A 24097-nucleotide genomic window follows, 5' to 3' on the forward strand; every position below is an offset into this window, starting at 1 on the left:
ATCCTGACCAGTAATTCCCTCCTGATGGGAAGTGTGACTAATCATTTGATTCGTAGCTCTTACACGCACGCTCACACATTATGTCACGCAAATCACATGCAAGCAAGTTGTGTGATACAAAATTACTCGCAATGGCATTTACTTCACGGCTATGCCAACTAACGCTTCGGTTTCGTGTTCAATTAAGTCAATGTGTTCACACATCTTAATAAGGTGTCATTTCAGGAAGATTTTTCTATTCTTGATTTTTAAGGTCCTAAACGTTTGTCCAGCATACTATGTAAAGGCCTCATTTGGGTTAATCCTTCTTGGATTCGCTGCACGAAAGGTAAAATATCACAATTCATTGTTCCATGTGTTCACTTTGATGACACGCACTTTTCTCTGTCTCCACGCATGCATCTTCCAATGTCTTCGAGAAAGATCTGACCTGCCGGGCAATGAAGAACACGACCACGAAGTGATGCACTGTAGCGTGAGGAGGGTGCACAAACTACAAATTTGCCACACTCGTCAGGATGTCGATAAACTCCTCTTCTGAAGCAATCAACGTCGTTATCTGACCTAATAATTAAAGGCAAACTATCTTCTTCGTCCTCTTTCCCAGAAGAAACAGGTCTGGCAGTCGTTTGACGAGATCTGGGCCTTTGGGTTGTAGTTGTACTCGTAGTAGAACGACGACTCGGTCGCGGTGTGGTTGTTGATGGACTTCGAGTTGTAGTAGTGGTAGAAGTTGTGGTAGTGGTTGTTTTCCTTCTACGAGGACGACGAGATGTGGTAGTAGTAGTAGTAGTAGTAGTAGTAGTAGGGGGTTCTGTAACTGGAGGACTCGTTTCAACTTCCGGAATTTCCTCTTCATCCTCTAAAGGATAATCACTATCTACGTCGTCTTCGTCCAATGAACGCGGTGGCTGAAAGATGGGTGGTTGATAACCTGGTCTATATCGACGAATAGATGACCTCGTTGTGAGTAGCTCCGTGGTCGGAGTAAGAGCTACTGTCGTTGATACAATAGGTTGATAGGTCGTTATAGGTCGTGATGTGGTGGTCTCTAATGTCGTTGGTGATGTTTCTTCGACAGGTGATACTGCAGCAATAGGAATTCTTCGAACTGCTACGTAATCGTATTGTTGATGACCCTTTCTTTGTCCATTTAATTCCTGTTGTCGGACTGCATCAGGTCTTCGAGGTCGAGCAACCAGACGTACTCCCGTTGAAGGTGCATTCTCATAACCATTAGCAGCAAAAACTGGACGTCGACGAACTCCCACTCTTCCTCCTCCTCCATTTGTGACCAATACAGTCACAGGTAATGGAGTTGCTAAGGGCCCTGCGTCTTCGCTCACTTCCTGAACTACTTGAATATCTCCAGTTGTTCGTCCTCCATACCCAGATTCTGCTACTCTCGTTCCGGCTGCTACTGGTCTCACTCTTACTCGGGTTCTGCGTCGTCCACCTTCACCATTTTGGACACGAACCACTCGACCTACTTGTACCCGAACAGGTGTCCTCTGTCCATTCTGATTGTCACCGTTTGACTGGTTTTTCTTTACTGGCTCATCAGGAGCAGTTATTATATCGGGCGTGGGAGAATTTGTTACAGTAGTATGGTCGGAAATTTGGTAGGAAAACGCCGAGTTTGAATCTTCATTTCCTCCGGGAAAGTCTCTGTTCGTCGATGGCAATTCGGAGTCATCCTCACGCGATCGATCAGGAGTGTGATATACAAAAGGATAATCAGGTGCATTTTGAACTGGTGTCCCTTCCGTGGCAGTTGATGTCCGTGACCTGTCAGGTTGCACGTATTGAAACAGTTCAGCAGGAGGCGTTACAAACTGAGGCCTTCGTGGGACCTGTTGTTGTTGTATTGCTTCCTGAGATGCCGTTGGCTTAACGTCCTCTAGTGTTGCTGGTTTATATGGATCTGGCGCATACGGCTGCCGGCGAGTATGAGTAGCAGGTTTAGGAACAGGGCTTGTGGTTGTAGTAGTGTATGTTAATGGCTGCTGTTCGGTACGTGGTGTAATATCAGTTGTTCGAGTCGGTGTCACGTAATCCGGAATGGTTTGTAACTTTGATACCTGCTGAGTCTGGGTAGCTGCGTCTTGACGAGAACTTTCTTTATCTCCATCTTGCGTCCCTAATATGCTCTGTAGACGTTCAACTCCTCCAATAGACTGCAGGAGTCGTAATAGCTCCGCTATATTTTCACTCCCACCAGGGGCTCGATTGGGATTCTGATAATTCGTCAGTGCGTTGCTCACTTCGTCAACAACACTTACGGGTGTGGCCGCGGTGGAAGATGCAATACTAGTGTTGGCGGTGGTAACAGGTGCATCATCTGCTGAAGGAGTGACTGTCTTAGAACGTGCACGGGGACGAGCTAGACGAGGTGCTGGTCTAGCGGGGGAAGATGGAGCTTCCGGTGGCGGCTTTGTATCGCACACAACATTTTCTGGATAGTCACAAGCTTCCATATTGGAATTGAAATAAAGTCCAGACGGGCAGGTAAAAGCATGTGGCACGATGCCGAGATTGGCGGGACCACTGTCTAAACACCAGAAGTATTTCCGGCAATCTTTCGGATTATTATAAAAGCCTTCATCCGGGCATTCAAATGCAGGACCGGGATCTGGTGTGGGAGGTGGAGCCGGCGTTTGTAAATTACTTGTTGGATGTTGAGCGGATGAGGTGCGGTTTCGGGTAGCAAGGCGTCTGAGACTAGTTCTTCTTCGTGGGGTGGCGGCCACTTCAGCAACGCTGCTCTCTTCATCATCAAACTGCACGGGCTGCGGTGACACATAAGTTTTCCCATTGAAATCCGAAGCAACGGATCGAGCAACTGATCGACGACTAGAACTGCCTTCGATGACATTTGAAAATAAAGCCGTACGAAGTGTATTTACCAAAGGACTTTGCTCACCAGTGCAAATTCCTCGGAAATCGTCATTATCAAGAGTCCACACCATGGCACCTCCTAAACCACGATCCAAGATGTAACGAGTCTGAAAGACAATTATACAAAAATTATTGCAAGACAACTGCACAATTTCGCTGCTTCAGATAAATTATATATTTAAAATATATAATGTCATACATTACAGTCTGCATACATACCATTAGAGATCAGTTGCTGAGAATGAGTCTAACACGACAGTATCGAACATGCTTAACTTTCTGAGCTGTTAATGTTATGGAAACATTTAATATAGTAGATAGCTCTTTCTGAGTGAATTTATAATACACAGTGGCTATCCCAATATTTCATTGCAGCTCATATTTACAGTTTCTTCTGTTATCGTTGATCATGCAAAGAGAGCCAACTATTTTAAAGCGAAAGCAACTCATGTCATTTGTTTTAAAGGATGTCATTATGCGCATTTCAACCGGAGTTTTAATGAAGTAAAGCCTTATTATATAAACCCATGATTGACTGAAAACTTGTCAGTTCCTAGATAACGTATGTCTGAATCAAGTTATTTCTTGCTCATCATCATTCGGTAGTTTCTCCCCCCCCCCTAAAAAAAAAAGCCTGTGAAGCAGCAAACCTGGTAGCGAATGTTTATTGTTGTATTATGTTTCGGTATGAATGTGATTTCGTTAAGTATTATTTGAATTTAGAAGTCACAAGTTCCTCACACTCGTAAAGAAATAACATACTAAATTAGCTTGTATCTGTAAATTCTGAATGATTTCGCAAATCTAGAACTGAGAGAGAGAGAGAGCTACTGTTACTGGTTTTTTTTTGTTTTTTTTTTTTAATCCGGTGAGTCGGGTTTTCTCACAGAACAGACAGATCGGCTCGAAAATAAGTTCTCTGCTTACGTACTAGTCTTACTTAACTACTGATATCGTAGCACCTGCAAATATATCATGATCAAGAAATCATCTTAAAAATCATAAAAATCATCATAAAATTAGCGAATGACAAACTGATTATTTTGGAATAAGCTATCGATCAGGATCGATAGCATATAAAATATAATAGAGAAAATTAATTTTATTTTAAATCTATACAAGTCATAAAAATAAAACGAAGTCATTAATAGAATTTACTGACCTTTTCAATAATCATTTCCTGGTCATCGAAACCAACCCACTGATTTCCTTTATATGCATACGGTCCTAGCAGTTTCGGATACGGTGCTTCGACGTCCCAGCTTTCATCTTTTACTCTCTGGCATATCTAAAACAAATTACATTATAACTGCTTAGAAATCATAAAAGTAATAAATTAAAAGTAATTAATCTGTAATTATTTGATTTTTAATTTATGATTACTTTTGTCGGAAACCCAGCAGATAAAGAGTTCCAAAAAGTACTAGTAAAGGCAGAATCACCTAGTCTATGTTGTAAACATAGAAAACAAAGTGATACATGTAGTTAGATAACTGTACCTTATAGTGTAGCATGTTTATCCTAAACAAGAAAAAAAAAAGTTTCGTAAAAGGAAACAAGGGACACTATTTTAGTCCTAACTTTTGGAAATTGGTAGTAAATCAGCAGTTCGTCATATCCAGAGGCTGTGGGGGAGGGGACGCCTCGACTTCCGACGCTCTAAAGATGATTCGACTGACAACTGCCACCATTCCGTATTCCTAATATCATCTGACATTATTGTATAGTTTCCTTGCAGGCCTGTAGCAAGTAAATGCCGTGTGTGTGGGCTGAGGTCAAGAGCAAATAATCTGTTGATGATCTTTTTGAAGAGCTGGAGGTTGTAGTCTTTGAGGAATATTTGATGAGAAAGGATGATGAAGATGGAATGAAAGATAAATGGGAGTAACAGGTTCGAAGAGTCATCAGTTCAACTGTAAAAAGATGTTGGGTACTTTTGCTCACATAACTATAAATTTAAGAGAAACGTACGGGAAAAAATGTAAGAGAAAAGGGGAGCGTAGAGCATCAAGAATTTTTAGTGAAGTTTATGTGCGCCATCCCAAATGTGAGAGCAGTATTCCAAGGCTATGTTAGACGGATTTGAGACATGTACAGAGGAAGCATCATAAAAAGTAATGTTTTAAGCAAATGAGGACCACGTTTTCATTTTTGTTTATTTATTTGAAATGCACAGATATTACAGAAATTTATGATTATGCCAAAAAATAAGAAAATAAAAATTTCTCTTGTCGGCATGACAAGAGAGAGAGAGAGATAAGTTGAGCATTGCCAAAATGCAAGAGGAGAGCAAAATTGACTGGAAGAATCCATATTGGTGGTCACTGATTCGTTGACGGTTGATTTTTGATGCCCTTCTGTTACTTTAGCCGACACTGTCGATAGTGTGATGGTAGACGTAGGACGGATGCCAGCTGACTAAAAATAGAGAAGAAATTATAAAGAATAGGTGTTAGTTCGGTGAGCACAGTTGGTGGGATACCATCATGATCAGAAGACCTTTTTTGGTATCGAGATTGTTCGAGATTATTCTGTCTTTCTGGCGGAAGAATACAGCAGGCATATGGTACAATTGTTCAGGTAAATTGTGTATGTGTGTGTGTGTGGGGGGGGGTGTTTTGCTGATTTTCACGAATTGTATGAGAACAATACTTCCATCTGGTGACAGAGAACTGAGAGCAGAACTGGAAAGAAATTACACAAAAACAGCTTTTACGAAGGATCAGAGGGCGCGTCGCAACAAGTTATTTTTTTTTTTTTACAACCATTTAAAACTTAGAGCTATTAATTGTAGTGGTGGAGACAGAGAGCTGTAGAGTTGGTACTCTCCCTCGATGAGTCTTTAGACTCCCTGGAGGTGTCACGTAATAATAATAATGATGATTTTGAGAGTGGTGTGGGCTTCAAAACCCAATGAAGCTGCTAGAGTATTTGTCTAAAGCCACTAACGATAAGGTATTTATTTATTTCTTTTTATCGCTCTAAGTTTTTTTCGGAAAATCATGACTATTGAGCAAGAATTTGAAACGAGTGTGGAGGAAAGGTCGTCATTCCAACATGGATTATTTATGTCAACAAGATCACAACAAATATCTGGATCCAGAAACAGTAGTCTGACCGTCGAAGAAGAAGTAAATCCCGACGATATTTCACACTTGGCGTTGCTGTAGTACCAAATGACATGATGTTGTGAATGCTTGAAGGAATTGATATTTCAGAGATGAACCTTGGATGAGATTGTAAATTAAAGATACCAAGAAATTATATACTTGGATTAATCCTTTATCCAAGCGTAAGCAAACACGTTTGCGCCTGAACTATTTTCAGGACTGGGACAACTCGTATACAGAAGCTAATAACTTCAGATCACCTGCCCTAGTGTCCCATAATACAAAACACATCTCCTTGCGGACATGTATAATACTATGCATTATGGGAAGGGCCACTACCCAGACAGGTTTCATCAGTTGGAGCCAGACCCTAACGTATCATCATATTGAGGTCTCATCTTGGGAGCCGATGAGACTCCCACGGTTTCGACCTTCAATAAAGGTCGAAACCGATCTGGGTAGTGACAATGCATAGCATTATACATGTCAGCAAGGAGATGTGCTTTGCACTATGGGATACTATGGCAAGTGATATGAGGTCATTAGCTTCTGAATACGAGTTGTCCCAGTCTTGAAAATAGTTCAGGCACAAACTTGTTTGCTTACACTTGGATAAAGGATTAAACCAAGTATATAATTTCTTGGTATCTTTAATTTATAGTACAACCAAGTGGAATAACTTCCAACAACTTGGATGAGATTGTGATTTGAATTACCAATTGGAGCGGTAGCCTGAACAGTTTACCTGAAGAGCAAGTCAAGAAATGATCCTGGGTGTTGGGTTAGTAGAGGGGATTGTCAGGAATTCCGGTTTGGAGAAAGCAGTTTACTTTAGGTTATTGCTTACAGCAGATACCTGAGGTTCTATTCCGGTTTAGCCAGTGGAAATGGTAAATGGAAATAGTTGGGGATGGGTAAAGTCATCAAGGAAGATAATCTTATGATTAGGGCAGTTGAATTGCTGGAAATCAAGCTTCCAGGATAATTAGTCAAAGAGTTCAGAATGATTCTCAGACTAAATGCGTAGTAAAGTTTTAATGAATTATGCTACATCACTTTGTTATAATTTTTTAAGTATATTCATTACACTTCCTTCAATTGAACATCTGGAGAGGAAATTCATCCTTTACTTTAAGATACTTAACAAACGTTCATGTCTTAGTGGAATTCAGACTCAAAGCCTGCAGCAGAGGTACTATCCACTTGGCCATGATAAAAATGAACTCTGTTTGCTAACATTAATTAATGCATGCTTCTGTATCGGTCGAAAGACGTTAATAATTTGTTGTTTTCTACTGAAACTGGGTTGCAAGGATAACAAAGATAGAAAAAAAACCAAAATTGATTTTACATCGGTTTTGATGATGAGAATATGTATTAAAAGTAATACGCTTCAAAATGTTCTAAAAGAAAACATTTCCCCACAAAAGTTTAGGAACCAAGAAGAAATAAAAAGAAAAAAAAAGCTAAATAAGAAGAAAATGTAAGCTTTCAAAATACCTCCGAGTCTGCACTGGTTCATAACTGGTATGATTTTTCCCCCCCCCTTCCTTGGGGGAGAGAGAGAGAGGTGTAGTTTTCAAAGTATCCAAAATTATCGTTTTGCATTTACTAAATGAAACAGATGTAGCTTCTTAAACGTGATCGACATTACGCAATATCACAATATTTACCACATTGCCCTTTACACCTGAAGGAAATAAAATGCTGATTGATGTATTAAAAAAAAGCTTGAAATAAATATGTTTTCCTAACTCTTGATTTGATAAATACACACGGGAATATATGTTGAGTATTCAGTGGGTTAAGAACTGCATTGCAACTGGGGTTGGGGGGGGGGTATAAGGAATTTTGAAAGAATACATGGTAATAAGCAAAAATTAAAAGTATCCAAATGAAAGCATAGTTCCAGTATACTTTGCGATACTTCATAGTAGCATAAGACGTAAAAAAGTAACTAGAAGGTAATCACCAAACTCAGGTCTGATGATTTAAGTCATGTAACAGCAGATAACTCGATGTTCAGAATAATCGCAAGCATCTCTATCTTGATATTTTAAAATCTCGTTCTGTTTCTAATATGTGCAAGCAGTCAAATTTAAATGCATGTCAAAAATATTTGCATTGTGATATGAATTTTAGCTCATCAGTGAAAGATAATATTTGGAAACTGCAGCACTACTAATGTATTTCCACACAATAGAAAATTCCTTACAAAATAAGAATTAGTGACGGTGATTTGTTATTAGATTTTTTATAGGCAAGTTGCAATTAACAGTAAGTGGCTTACCAATTATGTAATTAAAAAGTCCCGTATGCAACAAATAAGTTACAATTTATGATTAGTTGTTTTTGTTTTTTTCTTGAATTTGCAGTGTTAACTTCATCTTTGTTTTGAATTTTGTTATGAATCACATGTGATTCATATTGATTAATCCAATATGAATCACAAATCCGTCTAATAACCACTGAATACTGTCCTTACATTTCATGTCTCGAAGAGTTCCCTAAAAATACTTGACTTAGTACAGAAGAGTAGTTCGGTTTTTTAATGGTCCATCTATCACTAATTCTCTCCACACTGTTTCATACAGATGCCAGCTTCTGTCTGCATTTTCTCGACGTTTCGATGGACATCAGTATTGGAATTGAGAATAGGTCCTTCTTATAAATCTTAAGCAGCACGTGTAGCAGCTATTCAACATCCCTTCGCTGTTCAACTGTAAACTCACCGAACAAATGTTAATTCACGTTCCTTCATTCCTTTCGCTGCTGTCTTTGAACACAGTTTCCCCTCCTTGTGCATTTCCTAAAAAATGAAATCTACAGACCTAGAAATCCAATGTTAAGTTTCTGTTTTTCTCACCTTTCTGCCCATCCATAGTACTAATGCACTACGGTTTGAACAACCTCTGAAGGATAAGATTACCAAAAATAAATCAAATCTGCAAAAAATAGTCTCCGTTGAAAAGAAATTCGCTAAATTATGGGAGAATAGAGAGTGAGCCTATTTTAATATTAAACATTTACTAGCTATGAGGATAATTATAGAAATGCATACCACTTATCGCAATTTCCTCTATAATTCTTCATTCGGAAATGGCAATAAAAATATTTTTTTGTTTAAAAAATACTGGAATTCGAGATTCCTATACCGTATATAATGAATTAAACTCTCAAATTAGTATTATTTAACCTTCGAAATGAAGTTCATTGGGAGCAACTAGAGAACTGTCAAATTCTCCAGTCCGCCCTACACAGAAAATTGTTCTTAAATGCGGGGATAATTTCTCAGTCTCCGATTTTTAAAACCGCATACTGACCTCAGTATTAACTTTTCCTTTTCTCAAAATACAAAGACAGTGTGCTGTTACGCAACAACAGTTTGGTAAAATAGTTGTTGGGCTTAACAGCACACTTTATAAAATTCCGGTGGCGATTTTGGTCTTTATTGTTTTAATTTTATATTCATACTTAGTGAGATCTCGACGAAACATACAATTATTTTAGGTTAATTAATGCAGCAATGAAACTCTTCATTTTCCTGTTTTGATAATCATGAAATTTTAAAGAGAAATAACACTAACACCATCACAATTACCAATCATTGTTTGTGCATTTGTAGGCTGATGTCGATAAACAAATAAGAAAGCTTACATAAAAATGTACTTACTACTAACAAAGTAATAAGAACCTACTTCATAGAAGGCTAAGTATCCCTTTTCTCTAGTGGCTGGTCCCTCCTCGCCTGGACCATCTGTTGGTGCTTCTAGTCCATTTCTCTTAGGGTCAAGTAAAGTGTATGACCGTCCATATGTTGGAATGCCTACGATTAATTTTTCTTTAGGAGCTCCTAGTTGGATGTAATAATCGATTGTCCATTCCTATAATAACGGAAAGAATTTGATTTTAAACTTACACAGAATAGAGAAGCACTAATTAAACGAAACAGATGATACGTTAAATTAACGTTAATTACGTCTCAATCAAGAGGTCTGGATATGTAATAATTAGTTATGAACCACTCACGGAAAAGTTCATTTTAGTTAGCTTGGAAAAATCAGTCCATTCCCTCGAATAAGTCATCATTTTGATGAAAATTGGAAGTAAAATCTGTGAAAATATTAAAATAAGTTTGTCAAATTGAGTGAAGTGCAATGATTTGTCACCGACCAAGAGGATGTAAACTGCTACTGTCGAAAACAGTTTAGTCGAACTCACGAGAGAAATTAGTTGTTTTTTTATTATTATACGTACAATAACATGAAATTAAAATTTGCCATTCCTGAAAGTATAACAAAACAAGTTATAGCACTTATTACTAATTCAGTAGAGACTTAAAGAGCTTTTTAGCTTGAGAAATAGTTATTTGAAAAAATGTCCAGCTTATGAAGAATAATAAATATTCTTCATAAGTGATGGGTTGTTAATTAATTTCCATATATTTAGAGAATGATGCTGATATGTTTTATCCTACCAAAAGTCGGAGAAACACGCCTCTAAGTGCAGACATTTCATTGATTATACAAACTTTTTTGGCCCATAATAGTAGGATCTCACAAACCTCATTTCATTCTTGTATGCTGAACGATGAGTACACTAACAGAAGTAACAGGGTTTCAAAGCGAAATAACTGGATGCCGTTTGATAAAAAGATATCTGAACGTACAACTACCAGCTGTTACGCGTTCTCATATTTTAAGCTGGTAATGTGATGAACAGATACAAGTCTAGACGATAATAAACCACACATAAGACTACAGTAGTTAGGTCTAAAATAGTGATTGAGGAGATTTGCTACTTCAAATTGCTGTCAGACCCTAGATAATCTGAGTTATGAGATGCAAACCACCACAATTAATCCCGTATGTGTTTTCATGACACACAGAACTGCATGCCGTAGAATTTAAAGGAAGTTACCGCAGTTCACAGGCTTTTGCTAAAATAACGAAAGCAATGAAAATAGGTCATGTAAAGTGACGAGTCACGTTATCTCCAGGCATTCTCACGCTATAAAGGATGCCTGGAGAACGCTTTTTACCCAGTGATGATATTTGTAGACGGCAGTATCAGAATGTGTGGTTGCATCTTTCGATATGAATTAGAGCTATTCGTCGTATTGCAAGAAATGTCAATGAGTAGCTGCATGTCTTACGTTGATGTTCTGGACAATTATGCATGTTCAACATTCTGGCAATTTTAAAGTATACCACATGGACATTGCACTAGCCAGCACAGATCCGGAAAATGAATCAGAGAAAATCTGCGGGATGAAACAATGCAAAATTTGGGAACCACCAGGACGTCCGTCTTCAATAATGGATTTTAGTTAATTTAGTAAGTAATAACACTTCTTTTCGACAGAAATTAGTAGGAAGTCATATACAATATAAAATTTCACACGCATTTTGTCAGATGCAATATAAAATGTCTGTATTAGGAAAAATAAGTTCCCGATTAATCCTTAAAGAACTAAGGACTAATTAGCGTAAAAGAGGCCACAAGTAACGATAGATAACTACAAGATTCCAATGATCATAGATCCCATAAAGTACGATTTCAAGAAAAAGGCAGCACGGATCAGTTCATTAACGATAACAATTATTATTTAAGATTAGCTATATGGTTATAACACACGCTGATGACAGGATCTGGAGGAAATCATAAACAATGTCTTTCCAAAGAGCATTGAGGATATAATTCATCTGGAGTTGAGGCCTGAAATGGTACCTTGCTTGATCACGAGGTAGATTTTCCGATAATCCATCCGTTGCCCTGATATGATATGCCATAAATTTCAATCCTTCATGGCTGCAGTTTGCATAAAAAATTAATCTAGAGCTAAATAATAAACTTTACTAATTATATGAAGAGCCAAAGGCTTCAATTCGGCGACATGAACTTATTTAAGTTAAGAGCTATTGCATCCCATATTGTTTCTTATTCGGCTAATTTGAGTTTCTTATTCACATTTGAGTTTCTTATTCGGCTAAGCTTAAATAATATACTTTATTTTTCCCCCAATGTCACTGTAAAATGTGGATTAATATGGATGCAAATCATTTTTCTCTTCTAAATGGTTTAAGTTAAACCAAAATTCTGAACAGATTTTTGTGGGACTACAAATCTAAAATTTTATTAAAACTTGCAGTCAGAACCAAATTATTATAGTGGTAAAGACGAACGATAGGGGGAAAGGATTCTAAGTGCTTCATTATTTTTGCGAAATGTACCTTAAAACCAGACAAATTGCTCACACAAGACGGATATAATTTAAGCAAAGAAAAACTGAGAATTTATCTCAAATTCTGAGTGATCAAACACTACCAATGACCTACGGCTAAGAAAGGAGGATCCATGGATTAAAATCTTCTAACCATCCTACTTACATAAACAATATCAGAAATTAAAACATCTGAACAGTAGCTAGTTTTAATTTCTAAGCTTTCAGTTTCTGATATGCCGATTACAACTTTCTACAATTTTGTGTATGTAAATTAACAACTAGCCTATATAAATTTTTAAGACCGAGATCTAAACACTGTACTCGACGAGGGTTTATTGTAACAATGATTCAAAATAACATTTATAAGTGTTGTCATTACCTACAGTAGATTCAGTGTCACGGAAAGAGCTAGAACCTTCATACCTCAATCCTAACAAAGGCGTTTCTGAGCAGTTTATTATATAGAGAGAGAAGTCGCCACCACCGCTGCCACCAAACACATACAGACACGTTAGACACAGAGGTTATCTCTCTACCATAGAATTTATACAACTCATAATTTTATTACAATATTTTATGTTATGGTTGTTTACAGTTTAAAACTGTCCAAAAAACAGATTGCGAAAATAGCTTTTTCAGAACGAGATAATTTCTAAGGTTTATATAATATAAACTGTAATGCAACATTTTCATTGTAAATCTTTGTATATGTTAATCTTCTTTAAAACTGTGTTATTTGTTTTTATACCATTCTCCTGTAGGTCCGATGAAGCGTCCAGATATTTATGTAGTGAAACTACTCGCCATTATTTTGATTCGTGTTATCGACAATCAGTCTAATGAAGTACATGTTTTTCAAATTATATTACATGCATACACGCATACATACATATAAATCACCACCATCCCCTGTACAGTCAAGAAAACTTCATTTCACTCCTGGGGGATTTTAATCACCATAGTCGACCATAACGAGAACAGGGGATGGAGCCTGGAATTGGAATAATGATCCGCGGAAAATGTAAATGAAATATAAAACTAATATATTAGTGTTCGAAAAGTTCACATAATAATAAAAACAAAAAATAAATCGTAATTGTCATTAATGTGTATGCTCTCCACAAGAATAGGATAAACAAAAGAATTAAAAAGTAGGGGGAAAAGTAGGAAAATAGAAAATAAAATAGAAATAAAAAGTAGGGGAAAAAAATCTGGCTCTTGGAGATTTCAATGCAAGATGCGTTTGCCTTGCATCAACATAAAATGTAAAAATTTGGTCTTTTTAACAATTTAGAAAACGTAAAATAAGAGGAATAAATATCGAGGATAGCAATCATTAATAAACCATACAGTAAAACAAAAATATAACTTGGAGGGAGAAAGATGCGCAGGTCTTTACTTCAGAATAAAAAAAAAAAAAAAAGTTGCTACTAAATATTCAAAAACGATGGCTCCGTGTTTTAACGAGAAATTGAAAAACTGACGAATAGACATATTTCAAGTACCCAAATAATAAAACTTAAATAAATATATAAAATAAAACGAATGAAAAAAAAAAAAAAAAACGAAAAGAAGTTGATCGTCCGTTATTCAGAATAGATACCAACTAGACTTCTCAGACATATTAAGTTGGTTCTATGGAATGCAAACACATTTTGACACTAGTAAAGAGCTATTAAAACACCAAAGATGGAAATCAGATTAAAAATAGACGACACAGAAGTTACTGATTATTTCACAGAATCCTGCAGTGAAAAATTCATATAAAAACAGCTGTTACTAGGTGAAATGAAAAAGTTATATAAATCAAAAGTCGCAGGAATAAATGGGAGAAAGAAACAGCAGTATCTACTGCATTAAAATTTATTTAAAACATTTTAAACTTAAAATATATTAACTAAGATCCAAGATGAATGATAAAAGGATATTACAAAATACAAAAGAAAATTCGTTACGTATGCTAAAAATTTATATTTTATTCACGACATTAAATTTATTGCGCACAAGCAATTTGGGTTGATAGATTTAGTCAATGAAGAGCAAGGTTTGCTTAATAGATGATCGCCTAACGATTCTGTGTATTTGTCTTCAGGTAATCGATAAGAAACTTTATCTAATTTTGAGATAAAGACCTAAAAAATTCCGTAATTCAGGTCAGTGGTACGGAGAATAATCTAACACAATAAAGAAATATAATAACCACTGTGCGTTAACAAAAACATGACATAATGGTGACGGGAAGAAAATACGTAACAGGATATAATACAGCGACCCATTAAGTTTTGTAGTATTTAATACCATTATGTAGAAAATGATATTGCGCGTAGTAAAGTAGTGCTCCTAACAGAACATGAAGAAAGTTTACAAACATTCTTGAATTCCGATAAAATTTCGTTAGGCGGGAAAAAATGTATTCTGTCAGTATATCGAAATTATGAAAATTTCAAAACCAGCTATGTACACACACGTCTTGTTCAATCCTGGTAAATGAAGATTGAACAAGACGACAGATAATGGAATTCTGATTCTGGAAATTACACTGAACTTTATAGGAACCTAAAAAAAGTAAGGTCACATTTATTGAAAGCAACTTTAACACAGTTAAGCATTAAAATCAATTTCAATAGATATGAATTAACTAATTAGACCAATTATGAAGTAAAAACTGAACCATCACATAAAACATTACACGCGCGGTGGACATGTCAAACGCTTTATTGTCTGGAAATAGATCAGATAAAATGAAGGCATTCCAAAGAAACGTAATATAAAAATTAATATAACTAGAATGATTATTATTTCTATTCTTAACATGACGCCTCCATGGAATGCGAGGATTCACATCACGGAAGGTCGTCTTAGACTAAACTACCGATCGACTGATCCATCCTCTGTACTACATAAGGTAAGTTTGCCGGTCCGATATGGAAATGGCAGAAAATTAGGATTTTTATCCCGCATAGAGGAAAAATGGACAGAGAATACGCTCAATTAACAGACAAAAAAAATCTTAGAGAACGACAAAGTAGTGTGGATTGTGGATTAGTAGTATGTAGCTGGTTGGATAAAGTAGTGTAGATAGACTGTGGGTTGTACAGTGTAGAACAGGGGGGGTATCAAACTGGCGGCCCCCAAAGCAATTTCGTGCGGCCCCCGACGCCTCAAGGAATGATTTTTTTATAAAAAAGGATGATTGCTTTTTATAATAAAACAGAAATACCGTATTTACTCGAATATAACTCGCCCTCGCATGTGACTCACACCCCTGTATCCTGATTTTACTTTATGAAAAAAGAAATTAAAAAGTTTCGCATGTACTGTACATCGCACACGAAAATAAAGTTTAACCACTTTCACGTCAGAACAATAACTAGCTACCAGCGGTAAACAACATGCCTTCCCCAGCTGCAATTAGAGACAACTGGTATAAAAACGGCACTAACTAATGAATCACATGTCCCCTCCCACATTAACCATGCTGTTTAGTCTTAAGCAAAACCATATGTTTCACCTGCAAACACAGTATCTAACTAAAATCTATTGTTTTTAGTTAGATGTGTGTGAGTGCCCCAATAACTCAAACACAAAGCTGCAATAAAATTCGTAAACGTTAAAACTATTACATATAGAGTGAATGTTGTTAAGACAGTTTCAGATATTATGGAATTTGGTTGAAGAGAATTAGCGTTTCAGCTCAAAGATGTCGGCTTGACTTTGTGTTTTGGTAACGCGATCTTTTGTTAATACCGCACCAATCACATTCACATCTTCATAGCTGTTTTATCTCTATTGGCCTACCATTGCTGCCTATTTCACGTTCTGCTTTCACTTCTCAGACATTCGTGGAGGGTATTCATTACGTATCTAAAATCTTGTAAATTACTTGTAATTTTTACTCGGAATAATGGGAAAGAAGATGACGCTATTTGGATAGATGACTTTGACAATGCACACAAGGAAACCGCTCTGGAGGCCGGAAGTAGCTATAACGAAGAGGAGATTCTTGGTAAGTCATCCCCATTTTCAGTTTTTTTTTTCTTAAAACTTTAGTTTCTAAAAATCCCTGCATATATCCCGCACCATGATTTTTTAGCTTTAATTTTTTTTGGGGAAAAGTGCGAGTTATATTCGAGTAAATACGGTATCGATTTATTCGTTTTCATATGACATTTATAGTTACAACATAGATGCAACGACTTGCTATAATATAATTGCAGTAATAAAAATTTATATCAATTTCAATGTTAGATCCGATCCTAATCAGTCGTAAACTATATTTATGCTTTCATTGTTAATTTACAACACGCTGCTGGTAGCGTACTGAAAAAGTTGAATTCTATTGGCTACCAGCTGTTCACGCAGCCTACGCACTCATAGGAATTTAGCTATGAGTTTATAATTGCCTGCTACAGTCAATCAGTGATCTTGGAAGTCAGTGCGCGGAACGCGATTCAACGACAATCTAGCAGTGAGAGAATCCCTTTTATTATTTTTTATTTTTATTTGAAATAGTATCGTGCACTGGTCTACAGTTTTGTGCGATTTTATTCAAACATTTTTATAAAAATTGTTAATAATATTAATACCATATTTATTCACCGAGGCAATGTCGCTTTCCAAGCCAACAAGAAAAAGAAAAATTGCTGATGAGGGGAAAAAATTTCAAGAAAAATGGGAATTAAATTACTTCTGCACTGAAACAAAGGACAAAATTGTGTGCATTATTTGTAACGAAACAATTAGTGTCGCCAAAGAATATAATATAAAAAGGCACTACGATAAAATTCACAAAGAACAATATTCACGCTTTGAGGGTAAACTGAGAGAAAAAAAATTAAGAAGTATGAAAAATTCACTTAAAAGTCAACAAGTATTTTCAAAAATTATGAAAGATAATGAATCAGCAGTGAGAGCCAGTTATGAAATCAGCTATTTATTGGCGAAACATTCCAAACCTTTTAGTGACGGTTCCTTGGTTAAGGAGTGTATGATAAAAGCAACCGAAAACGTATGACCCAAAAATGTGCAAGTATTTCGCAATATCTCTTTGTCCAAAAAATACTGTGATCGAAAGAATAACCGAAATGGCAGATAATCTGCGTGACCAGTTGCAAGAAATATCCGCAAACGTACAGTGCTTTTCAATTGTACTTGACGAAAGTTTCGATATTCATGACGTGGCTCAAGTTGCTTTGTTTCTTCGGGCTTGCGACGACAATATGAATATTACTGAATAGTTCTTGGAAATGATTCCCATCCATGGAACCACTACAGGGGAAGACATTTTTGACGCCGTGTGGGGCATTTTTGAAAAATATCAACTTCCTCTGAATAGGCTCGTAGCAGTGACAACCGATGGTGATCCAGCAACGACAGGCAAAAATAAAGATTTTGTGTCAAGACTTGCAAAGTTAAATGAAATGTATCCAGACATTCCAAAACTGCAATCTTTCCACTGCATTATTCATCAACAGGTCCTGTGTTCCAAAATGTCGGAAATGAGCAGCGTACTTAAGCCTGTGACAAATACCGTGAACTTCATCGGATTCAGATACCTCAATCACCGCCAGTTTGCACAATTTCTAAAAGACTTGGAGAGTGAATTTGAAGGGCTACCTTATTACACAGAGATTCGTTGGTTATCTTGTCATAAGGTTCTAAAAAGCATTTTTTTTTTTACTTTTAGAGGCGATCAAATTGTTCCTAGAAATGAAAAATCATGATGTTGCATTTCTTAATGATCAGACATGGGTACAAGATCTGGCATTCTTAATTGATATTACAGGACATTTGAATGATTTAAATGTCAAAGTTCAGGGGAAAGATCAGTTAATAACACACATACTTGATGCACTGGCAAGTTTTTAGATGTAAATTAGTTTTGTTTCGAAATCATTTAAAAGAGAATATTCTAAATTACTTTCCTATGTGTGAACAGTTGAACAATAAGAATCAACGTTTTACCTTTTCTCAATATTGTCCCAAACTAGAAAAGATAAAAGAAGAATTTGATAGGCGATTTAAAGATTTCAAGGAGAAAGAAGAAGTTTTTTCGCTTTTTACGGATCCTCTTTCCTTTAATTTCGAAAAAGCTCCTATTTGTATTCAAATGGAACTTATTGATTTCCAAAATGATTCCATTCTAAAAGCGAAATACCAAGAAGTTGGTGTACCAAAAATATACAGTTATTTTGGTCAAAAATATCCGGAAATAAAAACGTTTGCAGAAAATATTCTATGTTATTTTGGAAGCACCCATTTATGTGAACAATTATTCTCATGTATGAAAGGTAACAAAACAGCCCACCGATCAAGATTAACCGACGTCAACCTTTCTGCCATAATGAAGGTCATATGATAACAATCTTTGAGTCTACATTTTGACAGGCTGGTTAATAAACGTTGTCAAGTGTCGGGGAAAAAATAACTGGAATTAAATTATTATAATTATATTATGCAAATATATATATGATTTCAACGCAAACAAAAAATTTCAAACTAATAGGACGCTCAGTAAATTTTTGTGATGGTTATTAATGAGAGTTTATACTTTTTTTAGAATGTATAAATATATAAATATTTGATTTATTTAAATAAAATTTAATTTCGTTTTAATTTGGATTAGATGCTATCTATTGTAAATATTAATGTAATAAAAATATTCTTTACATTATTTTTTTAGTTGTCATAATCATTATAATATTATTTTATGTCTTGTAATGCTTAGAATAAATAAAATTTTTGTTATTAATTTTCCAATTTATTTATACTCATTTTTTCACTTCCCTTCGATTCTAATTAGTGTAGGTTTTTTTAGTCGAAATTTTTTTGCGGCCCACTTGAGATACAGTTTTATAGCAAATGTCCCGCAGTCCAATTTGAGTTTGACACACTCCTGGTGTAGAGTGTCCTTCCTGCAATGAGTCTTTGAACTACTTGGAGATGTTACGTAATAACTGTTTACTTACCACATTAAACTTATTTCTTTCGTCAAGTTCACCGAACTCTGGTCTCTTGGAGAGCGGCGCATGGTGGTGAGTTTCTGACTCATACGCAGTGTGATAATCGTAAGTAAGAGCATTCATAAAATCCACGTGTCTGAAAAAGGGAAAGAAATGCAATCTAAGAGCGTGTATGAATAGAAAAGATTTTGTTCATAATACAAATCATAGTAAACTAAGAAAAATGCGTGATATCGAAATGTGTGCGGATCACTTACTTGGCTATGGCTGGAATGTCAAAGCCTTTATCAATGTATTCCTGGCCAGCAGGGACGGCAATAGAAAGCAGTAACTTATCCTTCCCTGTTGGCACACGTTCCACGTCGAATGCCTCTCGCAGTTCCTAAAACAAATTAAAGATTTTGTATTCCTTTCGTGATTAAAAAACACTTGATATTACTCAAGTTCTCTGAATTTATATCTTTACAAAATATCAAACATTTATAGCCTCGAGGTTTAACCTTATTTATCTGAAGACCTTCGCACTACGATCACCCGGTTTAAAGTGAATAAGTAGATAGCACACCTTAAGTGATCAGTAATAGGATGGTCTTTAAGAGTCTTGAGTACCAAAATATCTTGAGAACCTAGAATCGTTCTATATTTTTTTTTCTTTCTCCTGTTTACTTAATTTCGAGGTTATTTCCGTCATTAAATTTTACGATTAAAATTTAGTGACAGTAGTTTGTAAACGTCAATCAATACTAAAGTGTTACGCTCATGAGTGAACTAAGTGGATAAACCTGAACCCTTCCTTCAAGTCTAAATAAACATGATTTGTTGTTTCAGGCTTGAATATGCAAAATGGTTTCACATTTACAAGTTAATTGCGCATCGTAAAATAACATTGCTTATTATATAATGTTGCCATTTAAGAAATATTGCCTTCAAAATATCATAAATAACGAAAATTTATTTAAAGTTGAGGTTTTTTTTTTTTTTTTTTTTTAACAAGACAGACAGCTGCCTAGGCACAGCCAGGCTCATCAACTAATAGAAACATTGGTAGGAAATGAGAATTCTGTAAATTTGGCTAAACGTTCAATTAGTTAGGAATAGTTAATTGGTTTAAAATAAAAAATTAAAAAAACGATCGTTGGACCACTCTTCTGAACAAAACTTCAGAGTACGGTAATTTTCAAGGAAAACCTTAAATGTTATAAAATATTAATTATTAAAATTATCAGTTATTGAACCTTTCACCCAATTATTACTCAATTAAAAATCTTAATTAACCTCGTATATAATAGAAGAAAAAATTGAATCGAATAATCTGAAAATAGTCAATTTGATATATTAAGTAAAATACATACCCTCACGAGCTGTGCATATCCCAGTTTATCATCGGTGGTGCCACCATCTCGGAACCCAGGGTACTCCCAATCGAGGTCGAGACCATCAAATCCATGTTCTCGTAAAAATCTCACCGCACTCCGAACAAACCTCTGCCGATTAGTATAAGATTCTACTAATTTAGAGAACCTGTGGGGAAATGAAACTTCAAATACTGAACTATTCTAAAATACACCATGTAATCAACTCAATAATCAACAGATGTAAAACAACCAGTTAATATCAATTAGCGACACCTTCACAGAAGGAAACCTTATGAGTGTTCCCTTAGAGGGGAACCTTATAAGTGTTCCGAACACTTATAAGGTTTGTTCAGTGGGTATCTATTTCAGATGCATCTGATAATAGCTAAACAAAATTACAAACCAATTTTAAAAATTAACCATACATCGCAGTATCATAAACTAGACAGTCTGATTAAGCATGTGTTTGAAAGAATGAAAAAATATACAGAAGAATGCTCTCTCATCATTCAATCTCCAACTACAGAAGTTAAAGAAAACATGGAAGTCGAGAGAGATCCATATCACGCATAACAAATGAAAGACAAAACTTGTAAAAAAATGTAGACATGTGGCAATAAGTGCACGAGGATATTAACGGACTACTGCATATTTTGAGGAACAACAAAATTTTGTAGACAAGATGATCATTAATTATCCCAGTCACTCGTTGTTGTTTTCAATGAAATCTTGAGTTCTTTATGCTTCGATTTACGTAACATGAGCCCTTTCCGACTGAATGATTTGTCTGAACATTCCCCCCCCCCTCTTCTTCCTGCATTTGTACAGAGATTCCTTTCGTTCCTGCCACCCCCCCCTCTCCGTTGAAAGCAGTTCAGTAGGTTATCCTGAAATCAGTTGAAGTTTGTAGTGTAATCTTTAAATCACTATTTCACGAAAGGTCGCGGACACATATACCGGCCTCACTGGCTTTACGTGTAGGTCAGTCACGTGTATTGTTCTACTCTTAACAGCGCTTTAAAAGAAAAAAAAAATAATAATAAGCCAAGCCCGTTCACTCAGCCATTAATCACGGCTAAATTCGTTGTCATAAGTCTGATTCAGATTGATATAACTGTTCAGTTATAAAAGTGATGAAGCTATCGCACAATCTGAAATTGTTACTAACGAAGATAATAATTAAGAATATGACATGTGGAAATGTAAGAACAGGACGTAGTATGTTCTAATCTATTATAATAAATAATTCATCCCCTTCGGAGAGATAATTTTACAAGAGATTGTGCTGAAAAATAAATCATGAATGGAATTAGGCGGTCAATTTTAGTAAATCAAAGAAAAATATTCCGAATGCGTCCATCTTTTAACGAAAAACCTACTGCAACAGCAAATAGGTAGAGAAAATAAAACATTTTTACATAACTAGTTAATGTTGTTTGCCAGTTTTATTGGGTACTGAACCGAAATGAAGAATGAACTTTTCATAAAGGATGGAAGTAGTAAATGATTATGAGAATATCTGAAAAAAAAAAAAGTGCTTAAATGTATCGTCAGTATTATATAGTAAATAGTATGGAATATTATTAGGATGTAAGGAATTAAACAGAATACAAAACTGACATCAGATTTAAGAGCACGACACTCACCTTCCTCTAACTATTCGCGATAAAAGTATTGTAACTGCAGTAAGCACAAACTGCGTATCGCTTATACTAATGCAAACGGATGCCCTCTAAATATTTATATGGTTTCATTTTTTAAAGGAACCTACTCCTACTACTAAAAGATTTTTTTTTTCTCAAGACTAACCTAGAGCTCTTTTTTTCACCGGTGGAAAACTATGTCCTCTAGGACTGCTCGGGAAAGAAACTCTTCTAATTATTCATTTCCCTAACAAGGTTTATAAACTTGAATAAACTTTCTTCGCATTTCTTATCTCTAGCGTCGGAAATCTATAATAGTTTTTTTCTCATAAGAATAGCCGCTCACAAAAGTCATCACTCCGGTCGGCTTCCTGAACACTTTCTCAAGCATATCAATATTCTTAGGTAGGAGACTTAAGTTGAATATCGATGTCTGAAGCAAAAAAGGGCCACCAATAACTGAATGCCAGAAACAGGAATCACTCGGTGCATTTCACATATCTTGTACTTAACTTTGATAACTCATAAATGCGAAATATCATTGATTAGGCCAAGTCTGACACGCTGAATGCAGATTTGGGTATGTGATATTCAGGATGATGAGAAAACGCTTGAAAAAAAAGATGGAATATACGGGTTAAAATCATATAAAATCTGGGGAAGAGAGTCAGGAGACATATACTGAATTCATTGTGATAGAATTATTTACATTTAAATTTACATGTAAACGAATATTTACATGGAGAGCCGTGGAGGAATGTATTGCCTGAGGATGTGGTCAATGCCAAAGATGTGAATGAATTGAAAACATGTTATGACACTATAAAAGGTTTACTATATTGAACGTCTTTTTACTACTGCGGAGATCTGTAGTGATGCTAAAATAGTATACTCATATTACTGAATACTTCCCTACTACAATTATATTATTAATTTATTAAGTTATTATAAATGCATATTAAAATATTAATTTTAGCAGTTATTAATTTTAATTTCATATCTTGTTATTAAAATTAATAACTGAGAAGCGTTTCTGCCTATAACATCCCTTAAATGGATGCTATGCAAAGTGTTGAACACAGAATGGAAGTTCAAGGAATGTATTATTTACTCTAACTCATTATTTGCGCAAAACTGTAACAGATTTATTCTGCGTTCATTATTTCTTTATTAAATCTTTGGCATATATCTGGAACAGTTACATTCCAGGTATATGCCAAAGATTTAATAATGAAATAATGAACGCATTTAATATTGCCAATATTAAATCTCCAATTTAAATTATTTAAAAATCCCATTTAAATCTCCAATTATTATTATTATTATTATATTCTTTTTTTTTATTTTGTATTTTATTTTTGTTAATTTTCCTGAAATTGTTCTAGTTCTGGTTTATTGTGAATTACATATCTAATTTCTCCCATTCCTCACTTTCAAATGTATTATTCTACTTAATGTAGAATTTAATTTTGGCGATTGTTATCTTAGATTTTTATGCATCATTCCAACTCTATCTGCCCTTTCATGATTTCATCTCCAGTAGTTACTTGAAATTATTGGCATCGTTTCTCGTGTGTTACTTAAATGTGTTTGTGCCTAAAATATACATTTTCAATAGTAATAAATTGGTGTTACTGCTATTCTTCGATTCATCTTTAGATGGTGGGTTCGTAATGGAGCATTTAAGCCTAATTCGTGTAGCTAGATTGGGCGATGTCGAAGTGGTAAATGTGTCCGTTAGTGGTCAAGTCTGTAAATACATTCCAGAAATCAAATCTTCCAGTTTTAGGATTATAAAAAATATTATAAAAAACACACGGCTTAGAAAAGAAATTCAGTAAATGATTTACCAGGTGTTATATATGTATTATGAGAGTTAATTGATCATACGGTAAGCAGTAGT

At 35.4% G+C, this 24097-nt stretch overlaps 1 protein-coding gene across 1 annotated transcript in view; it reads right to left on the reverse strand.

Moving 5' to 3' along the window:
* Window positions 1–359: 359 nt before the first annotated feature.
* The window catches only part of LOC150102955 (uncharacterized), a 143650-nt gene continuing 119912 nt past the window's right edge, over window positions 360–24097 (reverse strand). The window contains exons 4-11 of the mRNA XM_090398021.1: window positions 20549–20717; window positions 19454–19578; window positions 19203–19332; window positions 9707–9892; window positions 4061–4186; window positions 2844–3005; window positions 2283–2780; window positions 360–2237 (exon numbers count right to left, since the gene is read on the reverse strand). Coding sequence (XP_090254147.1) covers window positions 360–2237; window positions 2283–2780; window positions 2844–3005; window positions 4061–4186; window positions 9707–9892; window positions 19203–19332; window positions 19454–19578; window positions 20549–20717 — 3274 coding nt within the window. The remainder of the gene's footprint in view (window positions 2238–2282; window positions 2781–2843; window positions 3006–4060; window positions 4187–9706; window positions 9893–19202; window positions 19333–19453; window positions 19579–20548; window positions 20718–24097) is intronic.

This window comes from Typopeltis vanoorti, chromosome 9, assembly GCF_054136105.1.
Source record: "Typopeltis vanoorti isolate ZY-2024b chromosome 9, IOZ_Tvanoo_1.0, whole genome shotgun sequence".
NCBI lineage: Eukaryota > Metazoa > Arthropoda > Arachnida > Uropygi > Thelyphonidae > Typopeltis > Typopeltis vanoorti.